Source organism: Clytia hemisphaerica, unplaced genomic scaffold, assembly GCF_902728285.1.
Source record: "Clytia hemisphaerica strain Z4C2 unplaced genomic scaffold, Clytia hemisphaerica genome assembly, whole genome shotgun sequence".
NCBI classification, from domain to species: Eukaryota; Metazoa; Cnidaria; class Hydrozoa; order Leptothecata; family Clytiidae; genus Clytia; species Clytia hemisphaerica.
In genome coordinates, this window is record NW_027104489.1 from 341,089 (window position 1) to 363,737 (window position 22,649).

Here is a 22,649-nt window from a genome sequence, read left to right on the forward strand (position 1 = left end):
TAATATAGATTCTGAGATAAAACCTTATAAGTTTGGTCCAGTAATTGTGAAGTTAACCTTCAAAAAGGTGTAAAACCTGTGTAAAAAGAGTCCACAAATCATCCATATTTAATTTTCATAACAAAGGTCTGGGCTGATGAACTTTTAATGATAATGATAATGATTTGTAACATACAAGAGAAAAAAGTGAGTGAGTTTTTGGTCAAATCAAGTCAAATTGCAAGTAAAATGTATATTATATTAAACAAATACAAATATAGCTTTTGTTTATTTCTACAGAACGTTGACAGAGGATCTATCCTATCGAAAGCGTAACCGACTTCGTAAGAAGGAGTTTCTTGAAAGTGAAGAACAAGCAGCAAAGCGATCAAAAATTGAACAGGAGAAAGTTAAGACTGGAAAAAAAAAGCGAAAGAATCATGGTAACGAACGTAATTATGATTGGAATAGAGAAGGTTGTTTACGGGAAGTCAAATCGTACAAAGAGGGAGATGTAATCAACTACTCGAAACTTGGAAAAACATACGGAATTTTAAACCAGAAGGGGCACTTTGCATCAAATCGTGGTCAACTTGTAAAGCAATTTTTAGTGAAAAACAAGATAGATATTTCTAAATTCCGACCAGTAAAAATTTCACAAGATACTCGAAGAACAAGAAAAGCCAAACTTAGGTAATTATATGTTGCATGTTCTGAGAGTTCATTTTGAATTTGGCAAAAAAGACAGGTAAAATTGAAAAATATTAATAAAGGTTACAAAACTTAGATTTTTAATCAGATAGTTACGGTATCATCAAAATAGACAAAGAGAGATAACTGTAACAAAAGGAAAATCTCTCTTTTTTTACAGACTACCGAATTCAAACGTTTCTGTACCTATTGAGATGACAAACGAAAAACTTTCTGTTTTACTGAGAGAAGAAATAAAAAAGGTAAAATCTAGACATTAAGGCATGGGCTAAAGAAAGTTTTATTTCATTTTTCTTATTCCGATGGAAATAAAATTTCCGAAAATTCAGTGTTTTTACCAGAACAATCTTGGACCTATTTTTCCCAGTGAAAGAGTGACATGGAAGGGAGGTATTTTTCTGGTTTTTCTGAATTTACGAAAGAACAGTTAAAAAGCTTCTAATCTTTTTTAGGGAAAGTATTCTGTTGGTGAGCTGTTGACGCCTCATACTTTCGAGAAACACATGGTACTAAAGGACGGTGAGGTGGTCATTGAAAGCTTCTCGGTTCAAGGTAATCTTAAAATATAATCAATCTGATTTTGATTGCAACACCCCTGTGTCACAGACCCGGTGGACCCCCCGCCCCCACTGAAAATATTGGTCAAAAATCGTCGCGTTGGAAAAAAATCCTAAAATTTCAACCCCACTGGGAAATTGTGCTATATTTTTATCCCAGTTTGAGATTGAATAGATAAAATTGCACTCCAAAACAATCCCAAAATTTTCTATAGATTTTCTATACCCGTTGGAATTTTGATAGGAATTTTCATCCCTATCGAGGAAAAAAGATCCGCCGGGGCACTGAGACAGGGGTGTATTGCATTTTCAATTAGAAAAAGCTTCTAAGGACTGATTCTACTTAACTCGTTTTCTATCCACTTTCTTTTGATTTTTCAACTTTATAATATCATTTTTGTGCAATAGTCAAAGGGATTCTAAAACAAAAGACAAACTCTAACTTCGATACTCTGTATTACGTATTAGTGTATTCATATCTATCAAATGTTTCTATTTCTTTCCCAGGGAGAAAGATTCCACTTCAAGAGATCCGAGAATCGTTCCTACGATACCATAAACCTTACATGCGAATATTTTCCGACAATGAATATGCGTCGATGGACCTAAACAAGATCGAATCAGAATTCGAAAGACTTGAAGAACATTTTGATGCAAATCTCCCACATGATGCACTTCTCGATCGTTTAAAAACTTTCCATAGAAAAAGACACTTGTCCTGGTGGCATGATGGTTCATCTGTTTCCAACCACGGGCATCTCCAAATGACCTTTTGTACGACATATGACAAAGCTTTGTTCTACACCAATGAAGAATACCATGCAAAAACAGGTATTCCGGTTATTTCAGTTCATTTCAAACGAAAAACTGGCATTTAGGGTGTCCGTAAAAAAAAGTTGCATAAATTATGAGGACCTTTTTATATATAAAATTTTGTACGTTTTTTTAAGGACACCCTGTGTATGACATACTTGTTTTGTTTTTGTTTTATTTTTTCTTGAATAAAGCTGCTTCGAGTATAGTTTCTAAGAACTGACAAACACCTCTATCTCGTTGCGAATGTCATTCAGTCCTCGTTCATTCAGCATACTGTATCTAATTTACATGCTCTAGAATTTATTATCAAAAAGGAATTCATTATTACGCTTATCAGTATGATAAAAGCAGTCGGATCCAAACAGTCGACTAACTTAACATTATGACTGAAAATTCAACCTGAGCTATGGTTAAATTCGTGTTTTCAGGAAAGAAATTGAATGTTCAATCTAAAATCAAATCCCCACAGATGTATTTGTTAGCAAGATGTCCTTCAAATGATGAGCAATTGTTCTATAGTGACACTAGATTGGAGGACCTTCAATGCTTAAACTTCGACATTGATGTAGATGGAACCTCGATAAAAGACATATTGCGCTTCTTCAAAGGTTTGCATTTATTCTTTACTATTCTTTTTTAAACACCCCTGTGTCACAGACCCTGTTGACCCCCACCCCAGTGGGAAAATAGGCCAAAAGTTCGTCCCCTGTGGAAAAGTACCCTGCAATTTCAACCCCACTGGGAAATTGCTTTATGATTTTATCCCCATTCAAATTTAAATGGAAAAAAATTGCACTCCAAAACCATCCCTACTGGATTTTTCGAGCTGGAAATAAAAGATTTTCTATATCCCTATTTGGATTTCGGTATAAATTTTCATCTCCACTGAAGAAAAAGGTTCCACCGGGCCACTGAAACAGGGGTGTTTTTAAAAATACTTTTCAATGAATTAGATATACGGTTTTTGTTTGATAGGAACTTTTTGGGATCTGGAACAACAGGCCTATTCTTTGGAATGATAGAAAAAACAGGTGTATGCCTTCAATATTTCTTTACGCTTTACAAAGATGAACCTAAATATATGGTATCTTAATCACTTTTTAGACTGAATACTCTGACAAATCATCTATTCTAATTTAGATATTTGAAATACTGGATGACGATACAAATAGAATGTTATTGTGTTTTATTCAGGTGACGGGCCAGCGTGTCAAACTGAATGTGGCCAACAAAAGGGTGGCAACTACTTCTGTTGGGTTTGCCCTATTTCAGCTCCAAGATCAACCGACTTCTCCTACTGCCATAATGTAGAATATTTGTCACTACAAGACCGTATAGACAAGGTGCTGTACAGTAATACATCTAAACAAGCTGCACGCAGTAAGAAAACCAATTATTTTTCAAAATTGGATGTCGAGACAATTAAAAAGGAATTGAATCAAAGAAAGGTGTCCCTCCCTTGCTCAGCTAAGGACCCTTCAAAAGAGCCGACCAAAAAAGAGCTACAGGCCACTTTATCCGAAACTATGTGCGGGAATCACCGGGTGCCAGCATTAATTGTTAATCGTCCAACTCGACCACTCTCTAATCACAATCTTGAGTCTTACGAAGTTTTGCCTGTTGAACCACTTCACGTTATCAAAGAGCATATCAAAAACTTACTTGATGAAATTCCACATCACTTAAGCAAGAAAAGGAAAAAACATTTTGAAAACCTTAAAAAGATTTCTTTTAACGGTAAAGAATCGAAAAAAGGGTGCGATTATCGTGAAAGTTTGATAAGCCTCTGTTTGACTGTACCTAAAGATTTTCCTTTCCATGAATTGTTGTTAACTCTTGCTGAGATCACTGAGCTACTTTATACCGATGAAGAAGGTCGGACTGTCCAATCCATTTTTCGTCTCCACAACCTCATCTTTCGCCATTATCTCATTTTAAAGGAACATTTTGTACCACCTAAACGCCTCACAACAAGGAAACTTTTTGGTCAGTATTACCATTCCCTTGTAATGCATGCTCCGTTGCAGTTTCGTATCATTGACGGCATATCATCGAACGCAGAAGAGGAGGAAAGAAATTTTAATTCCATCAAAACGGCCACTAACCTCACTTCAAATCACCATCCTGATCATGTTATTTATAACAGCTTCATCCGGCTTCAAGCAAAAAATCAAGAGCGTTGCAAAAGTAATTCTCGTGCAAATGTTATCAAAAAAAAGGCATCAAAACTTCCTCCGAAGTTAGATTCGTTTTTCTATTTTCAAGATATCCAAAAGTACCCTCGTGACTTTCAAAGTCACCTAGAGCGTCTTTCAGACTATCTTTTGCTTGGTCCGGCGTATTGGAAAGAGACAAATAATGGCATTAGGTTTTTTGACATCACCAAAGTTGAATCAACGAAATTAAAACACCACTTTAGAAGTTACACCATTAAACAGGAAATCGAACATTTAAAAAAATGCTGGACAATATGCATGACAGATATGCACCGTTTAATCCCTGCTTTCAACGTTGTAAATGACGATAACATGGGATTAATTAAATTAAATACTCTTTCAAAATCTACTTACAAATCAACTTCGAAACCATCTTCACCAAAGGGTAGCAAAACGCAATTCAAACAAAGCACACCTCTTTTTCCGGCATACAAAAGACCAAAGAGAACATTTGTCACACCCACTGTTTCCCCGATCCAAAATACTGAGAAAGAGATTATCACAAAAGAAGCTACGAAAGAAAAGCCATTACCACCAACAGATCCAAAGCCTGTATTAGTTGACGATCAGCAGTCATCTGTAACGATCAAATCCTTTCTACCAGCCCCAATCGATGGAGATGGATGCAAGTCTAGATCTGCCAAACATCTCCAATCTGTTTTTGGGAAGATGGATATTATCGACAAGTATGATAAGTTACGTGGGGTCATGAAAAATAAGAAAGTGTCCGAAGAAACAAAAAAAAGCTTTCAGGTCACATCTGCCAAATTAGAGGTCATGGTTAAAAATGAAATTGGTCGCCTAAAAATGAAAAGAAGAAACATTGAAAATGAAGCCTTGGTTAATTCGAAGTATAGAAATTGCACCATCAAAGGACATAGCAGCAAAAAGTACATTGAAAAGGTTTTACGCGACCTTAAAATCTTAGAAAGCATTGTTTACGTATTTGAAGCTACTGTCTAATTTTCATTCTATTATCACATCCTTGTATCACAGAGCCGGTGGACCCCCACTCCATGGGAAGAAAGATTGGCCTAAAAATCGTCTCTAAACTATCGACATTGGAATTTTTGAGCTACATGCAATAGACTTTCTACCTCATTTTCCTTGGGCTCGGGAAAACTTGGAAACTTAGGGAAAAAGCTCCACCGGGGCACTGAGACAGGGGTTATAATCAGGCTATGGAACATTTTTATGGAGCGTTCTGTTTTCTATGAAGTATTCCTTAAAGTTTAAGAATTTTATTCTGAGAAAGATGTTTCAATCACTGAACCCCATCTTTTAGAAAAATAATTTTTTGATCCACCCCTTTTCAAGACGTAAGAACACTCCCCTTTTTATTTTACAATTGACACAAGTGTATGGGGGATTATTTTCTTTTTTTCATTGGCAGACCAAATGTTATATTATATACTAGCCGGTACCCGGCGTTGTACGCCGGTTAAGCTGTAGCTGAACGCACTAAAAGTACTTTGGATGTTGAAGCTGGCTCAAAAAAGCGATCAAATAAAATTGGATCGTGTACTGTTCCCCCGTGATATAATTTTTTCTTTAAGTCAAAAGTTATCAGAAAGAGCATCGTTTTACTGTACCAGTGTCGTTGAAACGACTCTGCAGGTAGCTTTTTTATAGACTGGATGGCGCGATTAAGTGCGGCCCAGTAGTATATGGTAATATGTTTTTGCCTAGGCGGACTGTAAAACAGTCAAAATCAGTTCAGCCAGAAGTAGACTCTAGTCTACTCTGCAGGTAGTTATTTTTTTCGCTTCGCTCGTGTTGAATATGCGTCCAGTTTAAATGACAATTTTTCAGGAAAAAGTGGGAAGGTCATAAAGAATAGTGCAACTCTTTGTTTTTATCAGATCGAAAAAACAAAAGACAATTCTAAGTTGCTTTTTTAAACCCTTGTCATAACTTTTCGAATTTAAACATAAAAAATGACGTACACACTTTTTAACAGTAACGACGACTTGAATATTTTTAAAGAAAGAAAGAGGTGAACTAATTTTTTCTTATGCTTTATATCGCCCTTTGAATGCTGTTGTTGTCCACAAACTTTTTGATTTTTATGTTTTGATTTACTTTTGAAATATTCTTTTCCATGAAATGAAAATGTTTTGTTTTGAAAAGAATTCGAATGTCATTAATAAATACGATCGTTAAATACATTCGAAAACATTTAAAACAAAAGAAGAGAGAAAAAGGCAGGTCTGGGCAAAAATTAAATTTACTAAATGTAGATGGGCCTTAAATTTCAAAACAAAGGCTGAATAAAGTCTAAACCAAGCTCTATCCGCCGATCTTTTGCAAATGGCGCGAATTCAATAGAACAAATTTGTGGAGCAAGAGAGTAAAAGTCATAATTTTAAAACACAAACAAAGCGAAAACGAAAGTGGTGACACACAGACACACAAAGCACCGCTATTAATATATAGATTAATTAGGCTTTATCAGATTAATAAAATCGAAGTGTTTCCATTATATGAATGGGAATTAAAGAAATGAAAACTCTTATTTATGTCTTATTGATTTATATTGTATAATAGGCTCTTTATTTCGAAAACCTATACGAAAAAGCCAAGACCCATTGATTTGGTTATCGTTGTCATAGATACACCCGAATCAAAATTTTAGCCAGAAAGAGAGAAAAACTCAAAGAACAAGCCCTTAGATACACCGAGGATGAAAAATGGCAATACCTAAAATGTGACGGAGCCTGATTTTTGAAGAAAAATATTTCGGGCAAAAATGCCGACAATATGCCGTCAAATCCGGTTTGTTGCCATTTTCTCGAGATTTCATTAATCGTTTTTCCCGATTTTTGCACAAAGATGTCTATCAGCAATCCCTTAGTGTGGCCGATTCGGATTTTTGAGAATCATGTTTTTCGGGCCGAAAATGTCGGAAGTATGCCGGAAGTCGTCGTTTTTGCAGATTTGAATTGGGCTTTTTCCATATATTTCTTTGTTTTTTCACTTAAAAAAATTATTGATAACAATGCCACCATCAAGCATGATTCAATTGTCAATAAAACTTTTGCAATTTTCCAACCGGAACTTTCTATTTCTTTTTTCCCTAAACCCCTCCCCCCCCCATCAAAAATCAATGATGAAATTTAATGCATTTTTGCTAACCGCTATATCTTCTTAATGATTGTATTTCTCCTTATTGCTATCTAAGTTTTATCATCAGGTAGGTCCATTCAGCATATTGTTTGTTGCCAATTCGTTTGATATCAACAGGCAAGTTGTTGAAGCATTTTGCAACCTCATGTGCAAAGGTGCCAGTTAGACGAGATGTGTCCTCAATGTCAAGTTCGACCAAATTACCTTTTCGGAGCTCTCTGTCTGGATCCGGTTCTCTATTGTGTTTGAGGTATGACGGCCAGCTGGGGTTGTGGAGAGCGCTATGGGCAATCTTGGCGATTGTTAGATCAACCATCTCAGCAACTGGTAACCATTCGAGATCGATTACGTCGCTGGTTCTGGCATAACATTTGAGCACGAAGCCAGCGGCGGCGTTCTGGACTTTCTGAAGACGCTCAATCTGGGCTTTTGTAGCATCGGATAGTAAAGCGATGCCATATGTCAGTTTACTCGTACCAGCAGCGTAAAGCGGGTGACAGGGGGCACGAAGTGAGATCGCTTTTAGAAAATGTGCGATTCGCCCCTACCGGGATGAAAACCTGTCGTACTCTTTATGGCCAAACAGACGTTTTTTTGCTTTTTTTCGATCAGGCGAAACCAAGGATTACCTCTCTGCCCGTTACGCTGGAAAGTCCATACATTTCAATGTTTATTCGTTTTAATATATCTCGTTTATTATTTCGACTGCGTCCGGTGGTAATATAAGATAACAATTGTCCGAGTTCCAGTATATTATCGTATCGCGTCGTTATGTAAATTCAGAATGCTCAGGGTAGTATGGTAACGATTGTAAACTGCATAGTGGGTACGTTTCGTTTGTCGTCTGTTCGATTTTTGAATTCGTTTCTTGGCTCGTTGTCTCCGTGTATCGTTGATACATCACATGAATAGAAACAAGATTTATATAAGTAAGGTCAATGTCCAGAGCCCTTGACCCGAGATGTTGTTTTGATCTACCATCTATAAACCCGTTCATGTCTATTCTGAGAATGCGTGCTCAGATCCAGATCTCTCGAATACCCTACTATTTAAGGGCGATATCGTGGAGAAACTAATTTTCACTCTATCTTCGACTGCGCGAAAATACGCAATAGTTTCATTTTTAAGCCAAAAGAAAAATTTCAAGACTAATCTACTTCAGCCATCGCTAGCCTATTTTTATTGAAGAAATTAATTATACAATTTCTCAGACTAAAAGTGCTTTTTTCTAGCCATGTTTTTGGCTGAAATTAGCCACCAAAATATTTTCCGAAAATCGGGCTCTATTACATTCAAGGGTAGATGGTTATACATATTTGTGGTAAAAATCAGAACAATTCGATGAGACAATCACGAGGAAAGCTTACTAGCTTACTAACAGACGAACATGGATAGGTCCAAAATTAGACTCTTCTAAGGAGTTAGACTTCTTTATTCGAGCTTTCACTCAAAGAAAATTGAACAATGATTTTCGAAATGCCTCATAAAATTATTTATAGTTACAGGAGTAGAAAAAAAAGTTAGATGAACATTAAACGTTTTCTCTTTTATAAAAAAAAACATGTTAAACGTCAATTGTCTGAAAATCAAGTTCCTTATTAAATGCAAAACAATAAGTATTTACAAGGTGATATATGATAAACGGTAGCAACGGAGTAGCACGTAAATCGTTTCATTAAAGATTTCAGCCATATCTCGTTTTGTTTTGTAATCTAATTGATTTGGAAAATTGTTAGACACATTGGTTTTTCCAATGATACCTATTAAGATGTTCCAGGTTTGTTTTCAATTTCCCTAAGATTTGTCGATGCGATTTGAGTAATGTAATAGCTCTTTTTGACACATTTCCAATTTTTTTTTTCAAAAACCTTTTTGAAAGCTAAGTATCTCTTTTCATTTTTAAAGACATTTATTTCGTAAATATTTGTCGTATAGCTTTTGCTTACGATTAGAAGATTTTAGCAATCCAGGAAATTTAATAGATTTTGGGTGAATTTTGATCTCTTTCTTTGGGAATGTTCTTTTATAACATCTTGTAAACATTTTATTGAAAGCGTGAATAGAATGTTCGGCATGGTCAGTCCTCGTTGCTATTAAGGTCGTATATTCCGGTGTGAATATCTTTTTTCATGAGATATTTTTAATTCGATTTTTAACCATAAAAAATGTCAATTTTTCGTTTTAATGCGATATATTCAAAATCTACACTAATTTTGCTTTTTAATGGTACCCATAACAATTAATGTTGAAGAAATTTTATAAATTCAAATTGTGGAAATATGTCCTTAATAAAAAAAAAATCCAGTATTTTTGAAGCTATTGGACTGTTTTTAAATTCTACATCTTGAATTTTTGACAATGTCTTGAGCCGAATTCTTTCTATCAGTTTTTGTCAAGGGGGTTTATATTCGATATTTTTTCTTTGAATTTTTGGCGGTCAAAAGTTGAAAAAGACGATTTCTTAATCATTTCAATAGATAAAAGCCTTTATATCTTTAAGTATAGATATGAAACCATATCCTCCTGAACAAACTTTGTTTATTTATTATAATTTCAATGGAATGAAATAGAAAATTTCGTCGAAATCTTGAAATTAATCCCGCTATAACAATTTTAAGGCAATTTACTAGTAGATCGTTGCTTGTAGAGATTTTACTGACCTAATTTCCAGAATATTTTTTACGCAATAAGCAAACAAATGGCCCATAATACAATAAAGAAATATATAGATTCAATTAACTCCGATAGCTAAAATACATAGTCGCACGCGTTAAAACAATGATTATACTGTTTTATGTAATTCATGTAAAAACCGTTGATATCGTGGATCTAATAAAGAGAACTACGGAAACCATCCAATATAATGGCATTAACCGCTTAGCGGGTAGAAAGATATCCGGTGATTATTTGTTTTCATAGGAAAGGCGGCAAAAGGAAGCTTTGACTTTTACATCATACAGTGCTCTTATACTCTCTCTGTCTCTGGGCATTATATGGCATAACTGTATAATTATTAATTAAGATAAGTATGGAAAATAAAAAAAAAGAACTTGCTGGAGAAGATGAAGTTAACCAGAAAAAAGCAAGTAAGTTTAACTATTGCAGTAATTTATCTTTGGATGTGTGAAAAACATCTTGACATGAATGGCACTTTTTTTGATCCAACTTGCAACTGTCAGACTGCAGCAGGTCTAGTCCAGGAGCTGGAGCTCAACTACTTTTTGCCTTTACTAATTCTGATGGGGGAAAAAGTAGAGCGCCATCATTCAAATCAGAAAGCGAAGATAATATACGGCAGATTTTCTGACACTACTACAGCAGGTCAGGATGTCAGGATTTTTAAAAGACTAAAAAATATTTATACATCGATTTTATGATCCTGACTTTCAATCACTTTGGGGTTGATAATAATTGAACTTATCGAACATGATTAAACCTAAGGCCAGAGCAATGAATGCATCAAAAAATTTCAGAATTTGAATGTTTTGATTTTATAAGGATGTTCTGATTAAATCGGTTGGCAGACGATATCATACTCCAGGATTCAAGTGAAATTTTTCAATCCGCGACCCTAGACGGGGGTTTGGTTATTATCAGTTAGGGTTAAGGTTGGAGCTCGAGAGTCACAATATAAGGCCGGAGGCCTTCTTAGGGCCATTCGTACCCTGTGAACTTAACTTAGGATCCCGTAGGGATCCTTGTAGGGGCACCGGTAGGGTTGGGAGCTTTCTTAATTAAGGTCTGTAAATTACACGCTATAAGTATTTGTGAATGACATCTCTCTGTTGTGTCTCATTGGGCCATTCCAGAAAATTTTTGTTACCCCCTGTCGGACGACGTGCATTTTTAATTTTTTTCTAGCCTCAGAAATAATTTTTCTCTTCCAGTGGTGGTCGGAAATTCCGATAAAAATCCATGTACTTTTCCAGAATGCATCGGAAATTTTTTTGCCTTTTTTAATTCAATTGCCTTGGAAATTCATACATTTTCTTCTCTCGTCTTGGAAATTTCGAATTTTGGTGAAAACTTTTGCCCTCGGAAATCCTGTGTCGTCCGCCCCCTGTTACAGACAAATTCTCGAATGGCCCATTGGCATTGGGTTTGTAAACCAAGGTTTCTTGCATTTGGTGATTCGAGCCGGGGTCGGAGACCTGTTTCACCGGTACGGGCAAATTGCAGAAAAATACTTAGAAAACAGTTAGAACACTTGAGAAAGATAGAAAATCAGAATAGAAGATAGGAAAGTAGAAAATAGGGGAAAATAAGAGATGATGCATCCTGGAGTATGATATCGTTTGCCAACCGATTAAATCAACTTACAAACGCATCAAAATAAAAAATCTAGTTTGATGAGTGCAACTATTTTGAGCAAAAATTAAATACAACTTTTTGAATTGCACCATTCTGCTCCAAATTATATTTTTTCTCTTATTGCTTTGGTGCTTCATTTGAAATTCTGTGACTGTTTTTGGTTTGGCCTAGCCTGGGAATCCATGCTATGATTTCTTCTTTGATAAACTGATGGCAAAATGTATAGCATGGTACGGCGGGCTGAGAGTTTGAATTTCTCAGATCCTAATAACGGTTGAAAACTTAGCCAATCAAATTTTGTTTTTCTTTTACTGGTCACACTTTCTTAGAGAAAAGCGCAACTTTCGAAATTTGGTTTTTATTTTAGTAAGTGAGGACAGCGCTAAATTCGAATTTCTCACTGTAAAAAATGTGAGTCCAATATTAGACTAACAGCTCGAACCCGTCTTGTGTATATACATCAAATTATAAAAAAACGCACAACGGGTCTCCTGTCTAGGTTTAGCCTGGTAATGTAAATTTTTAAGTCTCCTCCATCATTGTGTTTGACTAAAACTGAATCATGTCAGGCTAACTCATATTAATGCAGTTGGTCAATCAAAAAAGTTTATTATTAAATCAACACAAAATCTTGTGACCATCGAATAGTGATACATTGCACTTCTCTGCCATATTGCATTGTGTATTTTAATACCAAATAAGTGATATGTACATTTTAAAGACAAAAGTGAATTTTTGTTATGTTTTGATTTGTAAGTGAGCACACATTTCAATCTGTAAACATGAGATCTAATGACCGGAATTTTATGAGCAAAACAAAAGAAATAAGGTGAGAAGTATGGCAGGGAAGTGCAATGTATCACTATTCGATGATACATTAGTGAAACAAAACGAAACGTAGAAACAAGATGACAAGAACATGGTAAAATTGAAAAAAGCTCTGAACCAGCTAGCCTGGGTCCACTTAAAGCGTAACTTTCCAGACCACACATTTGAATGGAAAATAATAATATCAAATGCCCCTGAGAAAATTAATTTGAGAAAAACTTAGAAGCCAATTATATGGCCTTTAAAAGACCCACAGACCAATTAGATTTCAATAGACTAATTCTTTTATAGGAATGGCATGGTGGAGAGCTTTCTTTTTTTAGGACTACATTTTATAACTTTTACTGTACTGTAATATAACTTTTCTTTCTTATTGTTTTCCTTTGAGAATTATTGAAATAAATATATTCTCAATAGAGTCGATTCTACGTGTCACATTATAGTAATAAAGGTTTTGTTGACATTGGTTCGGAAGGCCTAGCCGGGCTGGAATGGTCGAAGGCACCCTTCTGCTTTGCTCTCAGATCGTTTTCAACGTTACAAGTAGTATAATATGATAAATGTTTTTTTTTTATTTCATTTTGGATGAAATATCTATCATGTCTTGTAGTTACTGTTTGCCTTGCCCTGCTTCTATTATGACATTCATCACAACCCACTTCAAAATATTTGCGACTTTACTAATGATATAGTGCATAAAAATATGAAATGATTACAATGAGTCTTTGAAAAATGTTGTAACCAGTTTTGAATAGCAGTATTCTATGTTCAAAAATGTTAAATAAACAAATAAAATACATTTTACACTTTTTATCCTATTTGACTGTGTTAGTTAAATGTGTTGTTACTGTGTTTAAGTTAGTTAAAGCTTGATTCTTTTTAGTGTTTTTGGGTTCTTTTTAGGCGTTCAACTGATGACAAATATGAAGAAAATTTGGCTACAAATAGATCCATGAAGGCTAAGGGAAAAGCTAAGAAGTCTTCTGGAATTCAATTTGTCGAGCTTAGAAGATCTGCAGAAACAGGTAAAAATCAGATAAGGTGGTTTTTACAGTATCTTGCTTGCAGATAGTAAAATAAGTATTAAATTTTTTATATTTTGGTATGCCAATGTGATTCACAGAAATATTTTGAATACATTTATTTCAAAATCATTCACAAATAAAAAGTCGGGGATAAAGTAGCAAAAACTATTCAAACGACCAACTTTTAAGTAAAATTCCAAATTTAAGTCAAGGAAGGACTCTTCAGAGATTTACAAAAATGATTTAATTGTCGTCTTCTCTCTTTCAGGTAAAAGAATTTACAAGCCAAAAAGACAAAGGTCTCAGAAAAAAAAGAAAGCAAGAAACGATGCATTGGTATGTTATATTGATTCTAATATTTATTCGTACATATCTATTGCATAACCAGGGATCATTTTGATCTAGCACAGTGCCTAAAAACATGACTTTTTGACATTTCCAACAAGTTTATACAAGTATTTTGGATCCTTCATTTGAAAATATTGAAATTCAAGTAAATTATGGATAAATAGTTTGGTATCATATGACCCCACCAGCATAATTCCAAATAAATCGAAGTCTTGTTTTCGAATTTTAATTATTTTATTTTATTTCCAAAAAAAATCAAATCTAAAAAGATTACTCTTTGGCAATACTCCAATCTGTTAAGTCTTTTATGCTGAAAATAATTGTCTGTTTTGTTATATATTTAGGCTCAGATGACAGTACATCTCAGGTAACCAAACAACATCAACAGCTATTCAATGAAGATCAGGATATGAACTTGGTTGGTGGTAGTGATATGAACTTGGCTGGTGATGATGATATGAATTTGGTTGATGACAATAATACAGGTGAAAGAATACTCAACTACTTTTGTGCAAAGTTTTATATGGATAGTTTACCATTGATATTGCAAAATTTCCAAAATGTGTGTCTAAGGTCTGCTTTTTGATGAGCTTCACCTAAAATTATTTTTGAAAAAGTTTAAGAGGAAAGGCTACGTTAACTTAGCTAAAGAAGAAAATTAACACTTTCTTAAGGGTAACAAACATCTTAAAATAATAATAATTGATTATTGAAATTAGCAAACCCTGCTGAGCTAGCTTTCATGTTAAAAGTATGTGTAATTGCCTTCCTTCTTTTTCGTCCTTTATTTTCTTTCCTTTGTTATATTATATATAAAAGACGATATTTAGAGACTTAAGCCTTCTGATTGAATGATTAAAAATCTTTCTCTTCTAGAATCTTGTTTCAATGGCTGGTTCGAGTTGTTAGAGAGATTTGTCAAAAAGAAAAAGAAAAGGAAAACCTGGTTTGAGCGATCACAAGCCTGTCAGGATGACTGGGACTTGTTGAGGCAGCCAATTTGGAAGACTATGGCAGCCAAAGAAGTTTTAAACGAGTTGTGTGTGTGTTTGTAGGGAAAGATCGAGTGATTTGCATTGTTTGGATTGTCACGATTCGTTTTGCTTCCTTTGTGACGATGTTTACCACCTGTCAAATCCACTCCATGATAGAATGGCAAATGGTCGATGCCTTGATGTTTGTGAATGTTTGAACGATAATAAAGAAATAACACCTACAGGTAATATTATAAATTTTTCATTTGTTCGAAATGAAATAAGTGGATTTAACGCATGACCGTTGTAAGATAATGAAGTCGCAAATGTATATTTTTTGTTTTTCGACGTCCGGTCTAAAAGATTCGACAATCAAAATTGTTCTGATTGTATTATCCTATTTTAACTTTAGTTCGCTTCCCACATCTCAAATGTTCTTGCTCTGTCTGTGGTGGTAATAATTTAACAAAGGTTGTTAAAGATGAACTTTGCATTATAGTTACATTAAAAGGTATTGCTATTTTAGTTCTTCTTCAATTATTATGGTTGAGAGTGATTACAATACTTATTACTGGTAAATTTTGTCAATCCAGAACAGAATTTGCCAAGTTTGAAGTGTTTGCCACAACATTTTTGTCTCCAAAATCTAAAAAAAGAATCATTCAATTACATTTGAATTATTTTCCAGGTCGCTATGATGTAAATAAATATTTGTTGGCTTGCAAGGATTGTGAATCAACAACAGATCCTTTTACTGTAGCTGTTATTCTATGCTCTGGTTTCTGGCCTGGTAACCCGAAAAGCTTGAATTATCTCTTCAAAGAAGAAGTGTTTCAATTATGGGACAATTTTAGAAAATTCATGCCTGGGAGTTCAGAACGTGCGTTTTTGAAAACTCTAAATGCTATTTCGGAAGAACACAGCCGGGTAAGCCTTACTTTAAGTCAATGTTTTATTGAAGAGAATCGTTTGAATTTTAAAGAAAAAATGAATTTAAAAAATGGTTCTTTTTTCCGCTTTAGCAGATTTTGATTAATTTTTGGTGTGGTTTACTTACATGCACCTCCTGTGTGACCAATGCCAATCAGTAAACAAGATGAACTTAATTACGACGCTATTAAACATATCACCCCTTACTAAGTATTCCGTTATAAAAATCTCATAGGATTAATGAAAGTCATGAAGAAAATTGCATATATTTATTCTAAGGTAATAATTTTTCACGATGCACTGTTCTTAACCAACAAACTATTTGAATCAAATCGATACTTTTAGAAAGCAACTATCAATCCAAGCAATTTCAGCATGGCTTTCAGAGAGTGGTGTTTGTGGTCTGATCAAAAAGACCAAATTCAGTTAAAAGATTGGTTAGAGTGTCCAGCATGTCATCCTCATCCTCACAGCTATCACGTTGATGGCAATTGTAAACTGTATAGGTACAAACGAGGAAAGTAAGTATATGTGCCTTCTGTAAGCCTTCTTGACAAAGAACTTTGCAAACTTGCATTTTTCTCTTTGCAAACTTGCATTTTTCTCTTTGGAGAGGTAATTGTCTCCAAACGACAAAAATTACACCGTACTCATCCGTATAGACTGTTATCGACAATTTTCATGGAGGGGGGATTTTCTCTAAATCTATTCAATGGTGGTTTTATGCATCGCTCGCTACTCGCAGTGTTTGAGAATTCTTGTGATTCCACAAGACAATCCACAATGTGTAACCGTACATCCTGTGCCCAAGTTCAGGAGTTGCCATAAAACCATTGTGGTAATAACCGAGAGGGCACATTGCTATACATATGGTTTTTTTTAGTCATCCTGCTAAGAAACTTTTGGGGGTTCGCTAACATTCTTTAAAGGATGGAGACCAAATGGGTTGGTTCTGAATCCCTAACGAACTATGAATGATTTAGATTAATTGTATTTTAGCCTCAAAATCATAAAACTGTTAAGTTTAGAATATAGGTAAAATATACTGGTTTATTTTAAATATACCAATTTATATTCGTGCTCCCAAAACCTCGTCTTCTTTGATTCATGTCTTATATATTTACTTTTCGAAATTCTCTAATTAAATAATACCCACTACAAAGAAGCCATGATTTAAATGTGTTCTTCTAATCTCATTATAATTCTAACTAATCTATCAGTAAGTAACAAATGAAAATAGCATTGCTTAAAATATACGAGTATGATAACGAATATGATTTCTTGAAAATAAATTAAAATCTGGGAAGGACTTAATCCCCTGTCTGAAGAACAGCTAATACAGATTCGTCAGAGATCTCGGGCACTGATACCCATGGGATTAGATCTGGCTAGATAATGTTGGTTTGATAATAAACCCAAATGTAATTCTCTGTTTTAGGCGGAAGCGGAAATCTTTTTATGCAGTTTTATGATGGACGTTTCTTTGTTTCGAATGATACCGTCTCTGATTTCATTAATAATTTGTACAGTAAACCAACAAAAAAGGTTTGTAAATTCTTTGTGCTTTTAAAACGTTAAGTTGAAGAGGTGAAATAGTCTTTTTTCTTTACTTTTTAACTTTTTGTCCATTTGTTTCTTCGTGAAAAATAAAGTTTATACTATTTATGACAGGGAAAGCTTTGTGTAAGTGGATGAAAAGTTTTTTTAGACAAATGACCATGCTATTCGTATAATAAAAGAATTCATGTTAAAATAGGACGCAATTGACTCGATTTGCGGTGGTACCTGGACAGCAGCACAGAATTGCACCAGAAAAATGGCAAAGCTTGACGAGACAGGGTTGGAGGTGGCCACATGTAGGCACGTGACAGCGCAGAAAGCCCTCAATATGTTCAGAGGTGAAGTGTTTGGGTACCCGTACTTCCTGATCAAGAACTTCATGGTACCACGTCGAACTAGCTTTTGCTTCGCCGACGTAATGTGCAAATTGTGGCCATTTATGCGGCGAGATGACCCATCAATGAACGACCAAATTAAACCCGCTTTGTCGATAATGCATGCAAAAGGACACGCTTTGGAGTGCCAGGTAGATCTTTTTTTTGAATTTTTCTAAGCTATATTTCGATGTACAGTGAGAAAGCCAAATTACCACCAACATATTTTTTCAATTTATTCAGGTTGTTTGGAGTGGTGAATGGTTGGATGGTACAGGCCGTTCCACGGGCGAAGAAACAGAACAACTGTTCAGCTACCTTTCCCGTTTTGGAAACAGCACAAAATACCAGTTACCAGAAAGTAATTTATTTTTTCAAAGATCAAATCAAATGAACACTCTGTAACCTGAAAGTAGTATTTTCGGTATATTTTTCAACCTCGTTCCAGGTTTTTTTCGTGTCTTCTGATGTTTTTAATGAGATTGCTAAACAAACCCTTCAATTTGATGGGAACTATTGTACAATGACATGACTTTGTAATTTGACGCTTGATTTAAGCAACACAAACAGATTTACTCCCTATTGACACCGAACAACTTCATCATAGATTACGTAATAAAAAGCAGTCAGTTCTAGGGTATTCTTTGACGAATCATAAATAAAGTTGAATAGCGAAAAGGATCCCTGAAGGAAGTGGTATACTTTCGGATCAACCAACGGTGCTGTGTTTCATCTTCGACTCCCTTTAGATCTTTCTAATTACTTGTTTTCTCTTTAGAAAGAGAAGAAACGCTTACCGAAGTTGTCCTACACTGGAACAAAACAAAGATTAAGAAAATTGTCCCTGATTTAGTAAAAAGATATCACAAGGTTTTTAGATTTTATTTCCTATATAAATACTTTGATTCGTGCCTTAATTCAGAAAGCTGTATTTTAAACTTTATTTTCAGCATGTATTAAACGGTAAATGATTTTTTTTAGAATGAAGATAATTTAAAACAACTCGTTGATTTACAAGATACGAAAACGCATGAAAAAACGATCCAACATTGGAAGGATGAAATTCAAAAAGAAGCTTTGGGTATAATAAATACTACGCTTACTAAGTTTCCTAATTGATGTACCTTACTTTAAAGTTTTTTAAAGGTTAAAAACAAAGTTTTAAGCTCTTTTCTTTAAACTCTAATAATACTACTTTCGTGTTTTTTGCAATTTTTGGTCTTTTTCGCGTTGATACTTTGTCAAGTTCTGACAAGGGTAATTCGCGAACGTTGAATCTCGTGAAAAATCGTTGAGAAATAAAAATTCTTATATTTGAAACATTAAATGTGAAATTTTTTGCTCGCGAAAATTTGTATGCCTAAAGTAGAACAATCTTATTCCAGTCCATGATGAAGTTATTGAAAATCGACTTTTTATGTTTAGGTTTGAAGAGCCGAGTTGTACGACAGCCTTCGACAGCAGAAAAAGTTCTACTCCTGGTGGAAAACCTGCATCTACCGTTAAATTATCACGAAGTAGTTAGCAAATTAACGTTCCCTAAAATGATCGATTACGGGAAAGTATATCGAATGTTACAGTTCGACAAAAAGGATAAAATGATGGAACTGGATCGGTTGGTTAAAGAAGTGACTCCTTCTGAAGTGCTGGTATGAGAACTTGAATTTACCTACATAAAGCTTCTATCCTTTTCCTAGATCATACTACGGCTTGTATGTGCTAGTTTCGTCTGAACATTTTTAATCTTTTTACCTAAAGGGAATGTTTTATATAATTTTGATTTAAAGAATATGCTTTCTAGATGGCACACAGAACTATATCTGAAGACATTTTCAAACCATTGATGGAAAGAGCAATCGAAAAAAGCAAAATTGAGAAAACTGTGATAAGCGCTCAAGTTGGTGGGGCGGCAGGTAAATCATCACGTTATTAATTTTGTTGAATATTAATACCCGCCCGTTACTAAGTGTAAAACATAATTTTACTTTTCTTTGATTCATTTATATCTTGTTTAGATTCAAGCAAAAGACGCAGAACGATTCGCACAAAACTAGCTGCCGTAAAGAAATCGGAAAACAAGATGTTTTTGGAGTATTTGGAGTTACTGGGCGAAGAAAATAATAAGCAAAAATACCTTCTCCTTGATCAAGGAGTTTTACCGTGGTTAAATGATAGTTCCCAATCGGAAGGTACATTAAATAGTTTTATCAATTTAGTTTTATAGATGTTACACATACAAAATTCCGCATTCTTCTTATCTACCAACCCAACAATACGTTACTTGATTTCGAAGAGCTGTTTAGATTTCGTACAATAAAAAATTATAATTGTATTTATTTAGCTATTAAACGACGAATCATTGTAGAGCGACATGTAAAGAAGAATCGCTACATTGAAGAAAAAGGTATCTTGGTTCAAGAAATGAAAAACGTCCTGAATTTTCTACATGAAAAGGTTACCAGATTAATGCATGAATATCGAGAAGAAAGTAAGATGTATTATTTTCGTTAATTCTAGCTTTTTATTAGAACAAAGTCGCTGCAAGTGTTCACTTAGCTTTATTCTTAAAATTTGTCAATGAAAGATTTTTGGTTCGAAAATATTTTCTTTGACATCAAACTTAGTTTTATATTCTTAAAATTGAAAATAAAAGGATTATCGCTTCAGACTGGATATGCTAAGCGTTATGGAATATAATTATTTTACTATTTTTTAAGCTACTGTGCCTGAAGCAAACTCAGAACCAGAATCAACGTCTGCAAATACAGAGCTACAGTCTCCAACAACCAAGCCGCGTTACAATCTGGATATCCTAGAAGTAAGCATGATTTGATATTTTCTATTAAATCAGGATTCAATGAAGCAAGTAAACAAATCTTCAACAGAGGGCTCGATAACAAACGTAGAGCAAATTTTTGTTTGTTTTAATTTTCCTTCGACTCTGATAATTCATTTATCTTGGTTCCTTAGTATTATTTATATACTGCTATTTACCAAGTCTTTAAATACATATTATGTACGTGGCACTACTTTTGGAAAAAAAATTCTCTGTTTGAACTATTTCTTAATTTTCAAATTTAGATTCGCGCCAAACAGGGTATCAAATGTTTAAAACAACAAGCGGCTGAGTATTTCCGTCAAGAATTCGAGCTGGGCTTGAAAACGTTCTTGCCAATTCTTGATCCTGACAACGAAAGACTTTTGGACTTCGCTCCTATTAATGAGAATGAGGACGATAATTTCGATAAAGATATCGATTGTGAGGTGGACGAACTTGAAGATGATTGTGAGGTGGACGAACTTGAAGATGATTGTGAGGTGGACGAACTTGATGACGGCGATTCAGACGAAGCAGAAGAAGGTTGACGAATGTTGAATAGTCTTCCGTCGGATTTTACGAATAAATACTCTTCAGTTGATATTATTAGTATGAAATGAGTTCACTACGACCTACAAATCTTTATTTGCGAGGTAACCAAAATCTTTACCAAAGGCCAACCCTAAAAATATCCTCGTTTCCGCGTTACCGGGTGACGAATAAAAACTGATGTTGTTGTTGTTTTTTTTTCTTTCAAAAATTTCGGAAATTCTCACACCCAATTATTTAAGGTTCATTATTCAAAAACAAATTTTCCGACCGGTAACGCGGAAACGAGCTATTTTTAGAGTTGGCCTAAAGAGAATTAATTTTTGTACATTTTTTGTTTCTTGAGCGATTTTTAATAATGTATACTTTACTTATATTTTGGGTTATTTTTATTGCATATTAGATGATGATGTTTTGTGTCTGCATTTTTCTTCCGATGATGTTCATTTTCATTTTTCATTTTTATTCAACTAATATGTTGTTGAATTTCATAAAACATTTTTTAGCGAACTATCAATTTTCGACTTTCTACAATTTTCGACTTTCTACAATTTTATGACGTTTTTCTTCTTGACGCATTTCTCCACTATTGTGCTGAAGTCTGTTCAATGGTCCGAATAATTTTAGATATCTTTAATTTGTATCGTCATAAATTTGTTTATTTTATTACTTGCAAAAAAATATTTAGTAAAACAGATAAAAGATAAAAGTATATTGATAAACAGCAACTCATTCAACAAAAATCTGCATTTATTCATAATCAGGGAGGGGAACAATACGACCGTGTAAATCGAATTTGTTCTTCGCATTAACATTAAGTTTAATTACATTAGTCTCATTTTTGACAGTTTTGAGTTGAGACCCCATGTGGTGTTGATCATTGGCTATGCCTGGTCTGGACCCATGCTGATTTTTACCCCTTTCACTGAGCTTGCATGAGTCTGTATGGCCTTTAAGGTCTTATATATCATATATCCCACTGGACTGAGAGCAATTTGAAATAAATGAAGCCTCAGAAAAAAAATGCGGATCGATTCTTCTCAATTAGGCATCTAAGGTCTTAGATATCATATATCCAACTGGAATATGAGCAATTTGGAATAAATGAAGCCTCAGAAAAAAAATGCGGATCGATTCTCTCCAATTAGGTATCTACGGTCTTAGATAACTTATACCCCCTATCTATTTGAGGTATTTTGGTACTCAAAACAACAATTTTCAGAATGCGTTTCGATTCTGCCGAAATTGGACGATACAAGCCCTACTATCATACTAACCCCTGTATACATGGCTATTTGAGATATTATGGTACTCAAAACAGAAATTCATAATGCGTTCTCATTCTTTCGAAATTGAACGATACAAGCCCTACTATCATACTACCCCCAGTATACGTGGCTATTTGAGATATTTTGGTACTCAAAACAAAAATTCAAAATGCGTTCTCATTCTTTCGAAATTGAACGATACAAGCCCTACTATCATACTACCCCCAGTATACGTGGCTATTTGAGATATTTTGGTACT

The 22,649-nt window shown here is 34.5% G+C and overlaps 2 protein-coding genes and 1 long non-coding RNA gene across 3 annotated transcripts; all 3 read left to right on the forward strand.

Annotated features, from left to right (window-relative positions):
* Positions 1-13,486: 13,486 nt before the first annotated feature.
* LOC136821532 (uncharacterized) lies at positions 13,487-14,949 on the forward strand. Its single transcript, XR_010848760.1, has 4 exons — positions 13,487-13,569; positions 13,838-13,905; positions 14,262-14,402; positions 14,794-14,949. It is a non-coding gene; the product is annotated as an uncharacterized lncRNA (long non-coding RNA).
* A 22-nt stretch (positions 14,950-14,971) lies between these two features.
* On the forward strand, positions 14,972-17,293 carry LOC136821563 (uncharacterized). The gene is made up of 5 exons (XM_067077788.1): positions 14,972-15,136; positions 15,304-15,402; positions 15,580-15,818; positions 16,167-16,342; positions 17,260-17,293. The coding sequence occupies exons 1-5, from the start codon at positions 15,070-15,072 to the stop codon at positions 17,291-17,293; spliced, it is 615 nt and encodes a 204-aa protein (XP_066933889.1). The 5' UTR covers positions 14,972-15,069.
* Position 17,294: 1 nt separating this feature from the next.
* On the forward strand, positions 17,295-21,617 carry LOC136821533 (uncharacterized). The gene is made up of 11 exons (XM_067077757.1): positions 17,295-17,366; positions 17,578-17,907; positions 17,999-18,116; positions 18,534-18,625; positions 18,737-18,836; positions 19,181-19,404; positions 19,557-19,668; positions 19,771-19,944; positions 20,097-20,243; positions 20,473-20,573; positions 20,837-21,617. The coding sequence occupies exons 2-11, from the start codon at positions 17,638-17,640 to the stop codon at positions 21,119-21,121; spliced, it is 1,623 nt and encodes a 540-aa protein (XP_066933858.1). The 5' UTR covers positions 17,295-17,366; positions 17,578-17,637; the 3' UTR covers positions 21,122-21,617.
* Positions 21,618-22,649: the final 1,032 nt, after the last annotated feature.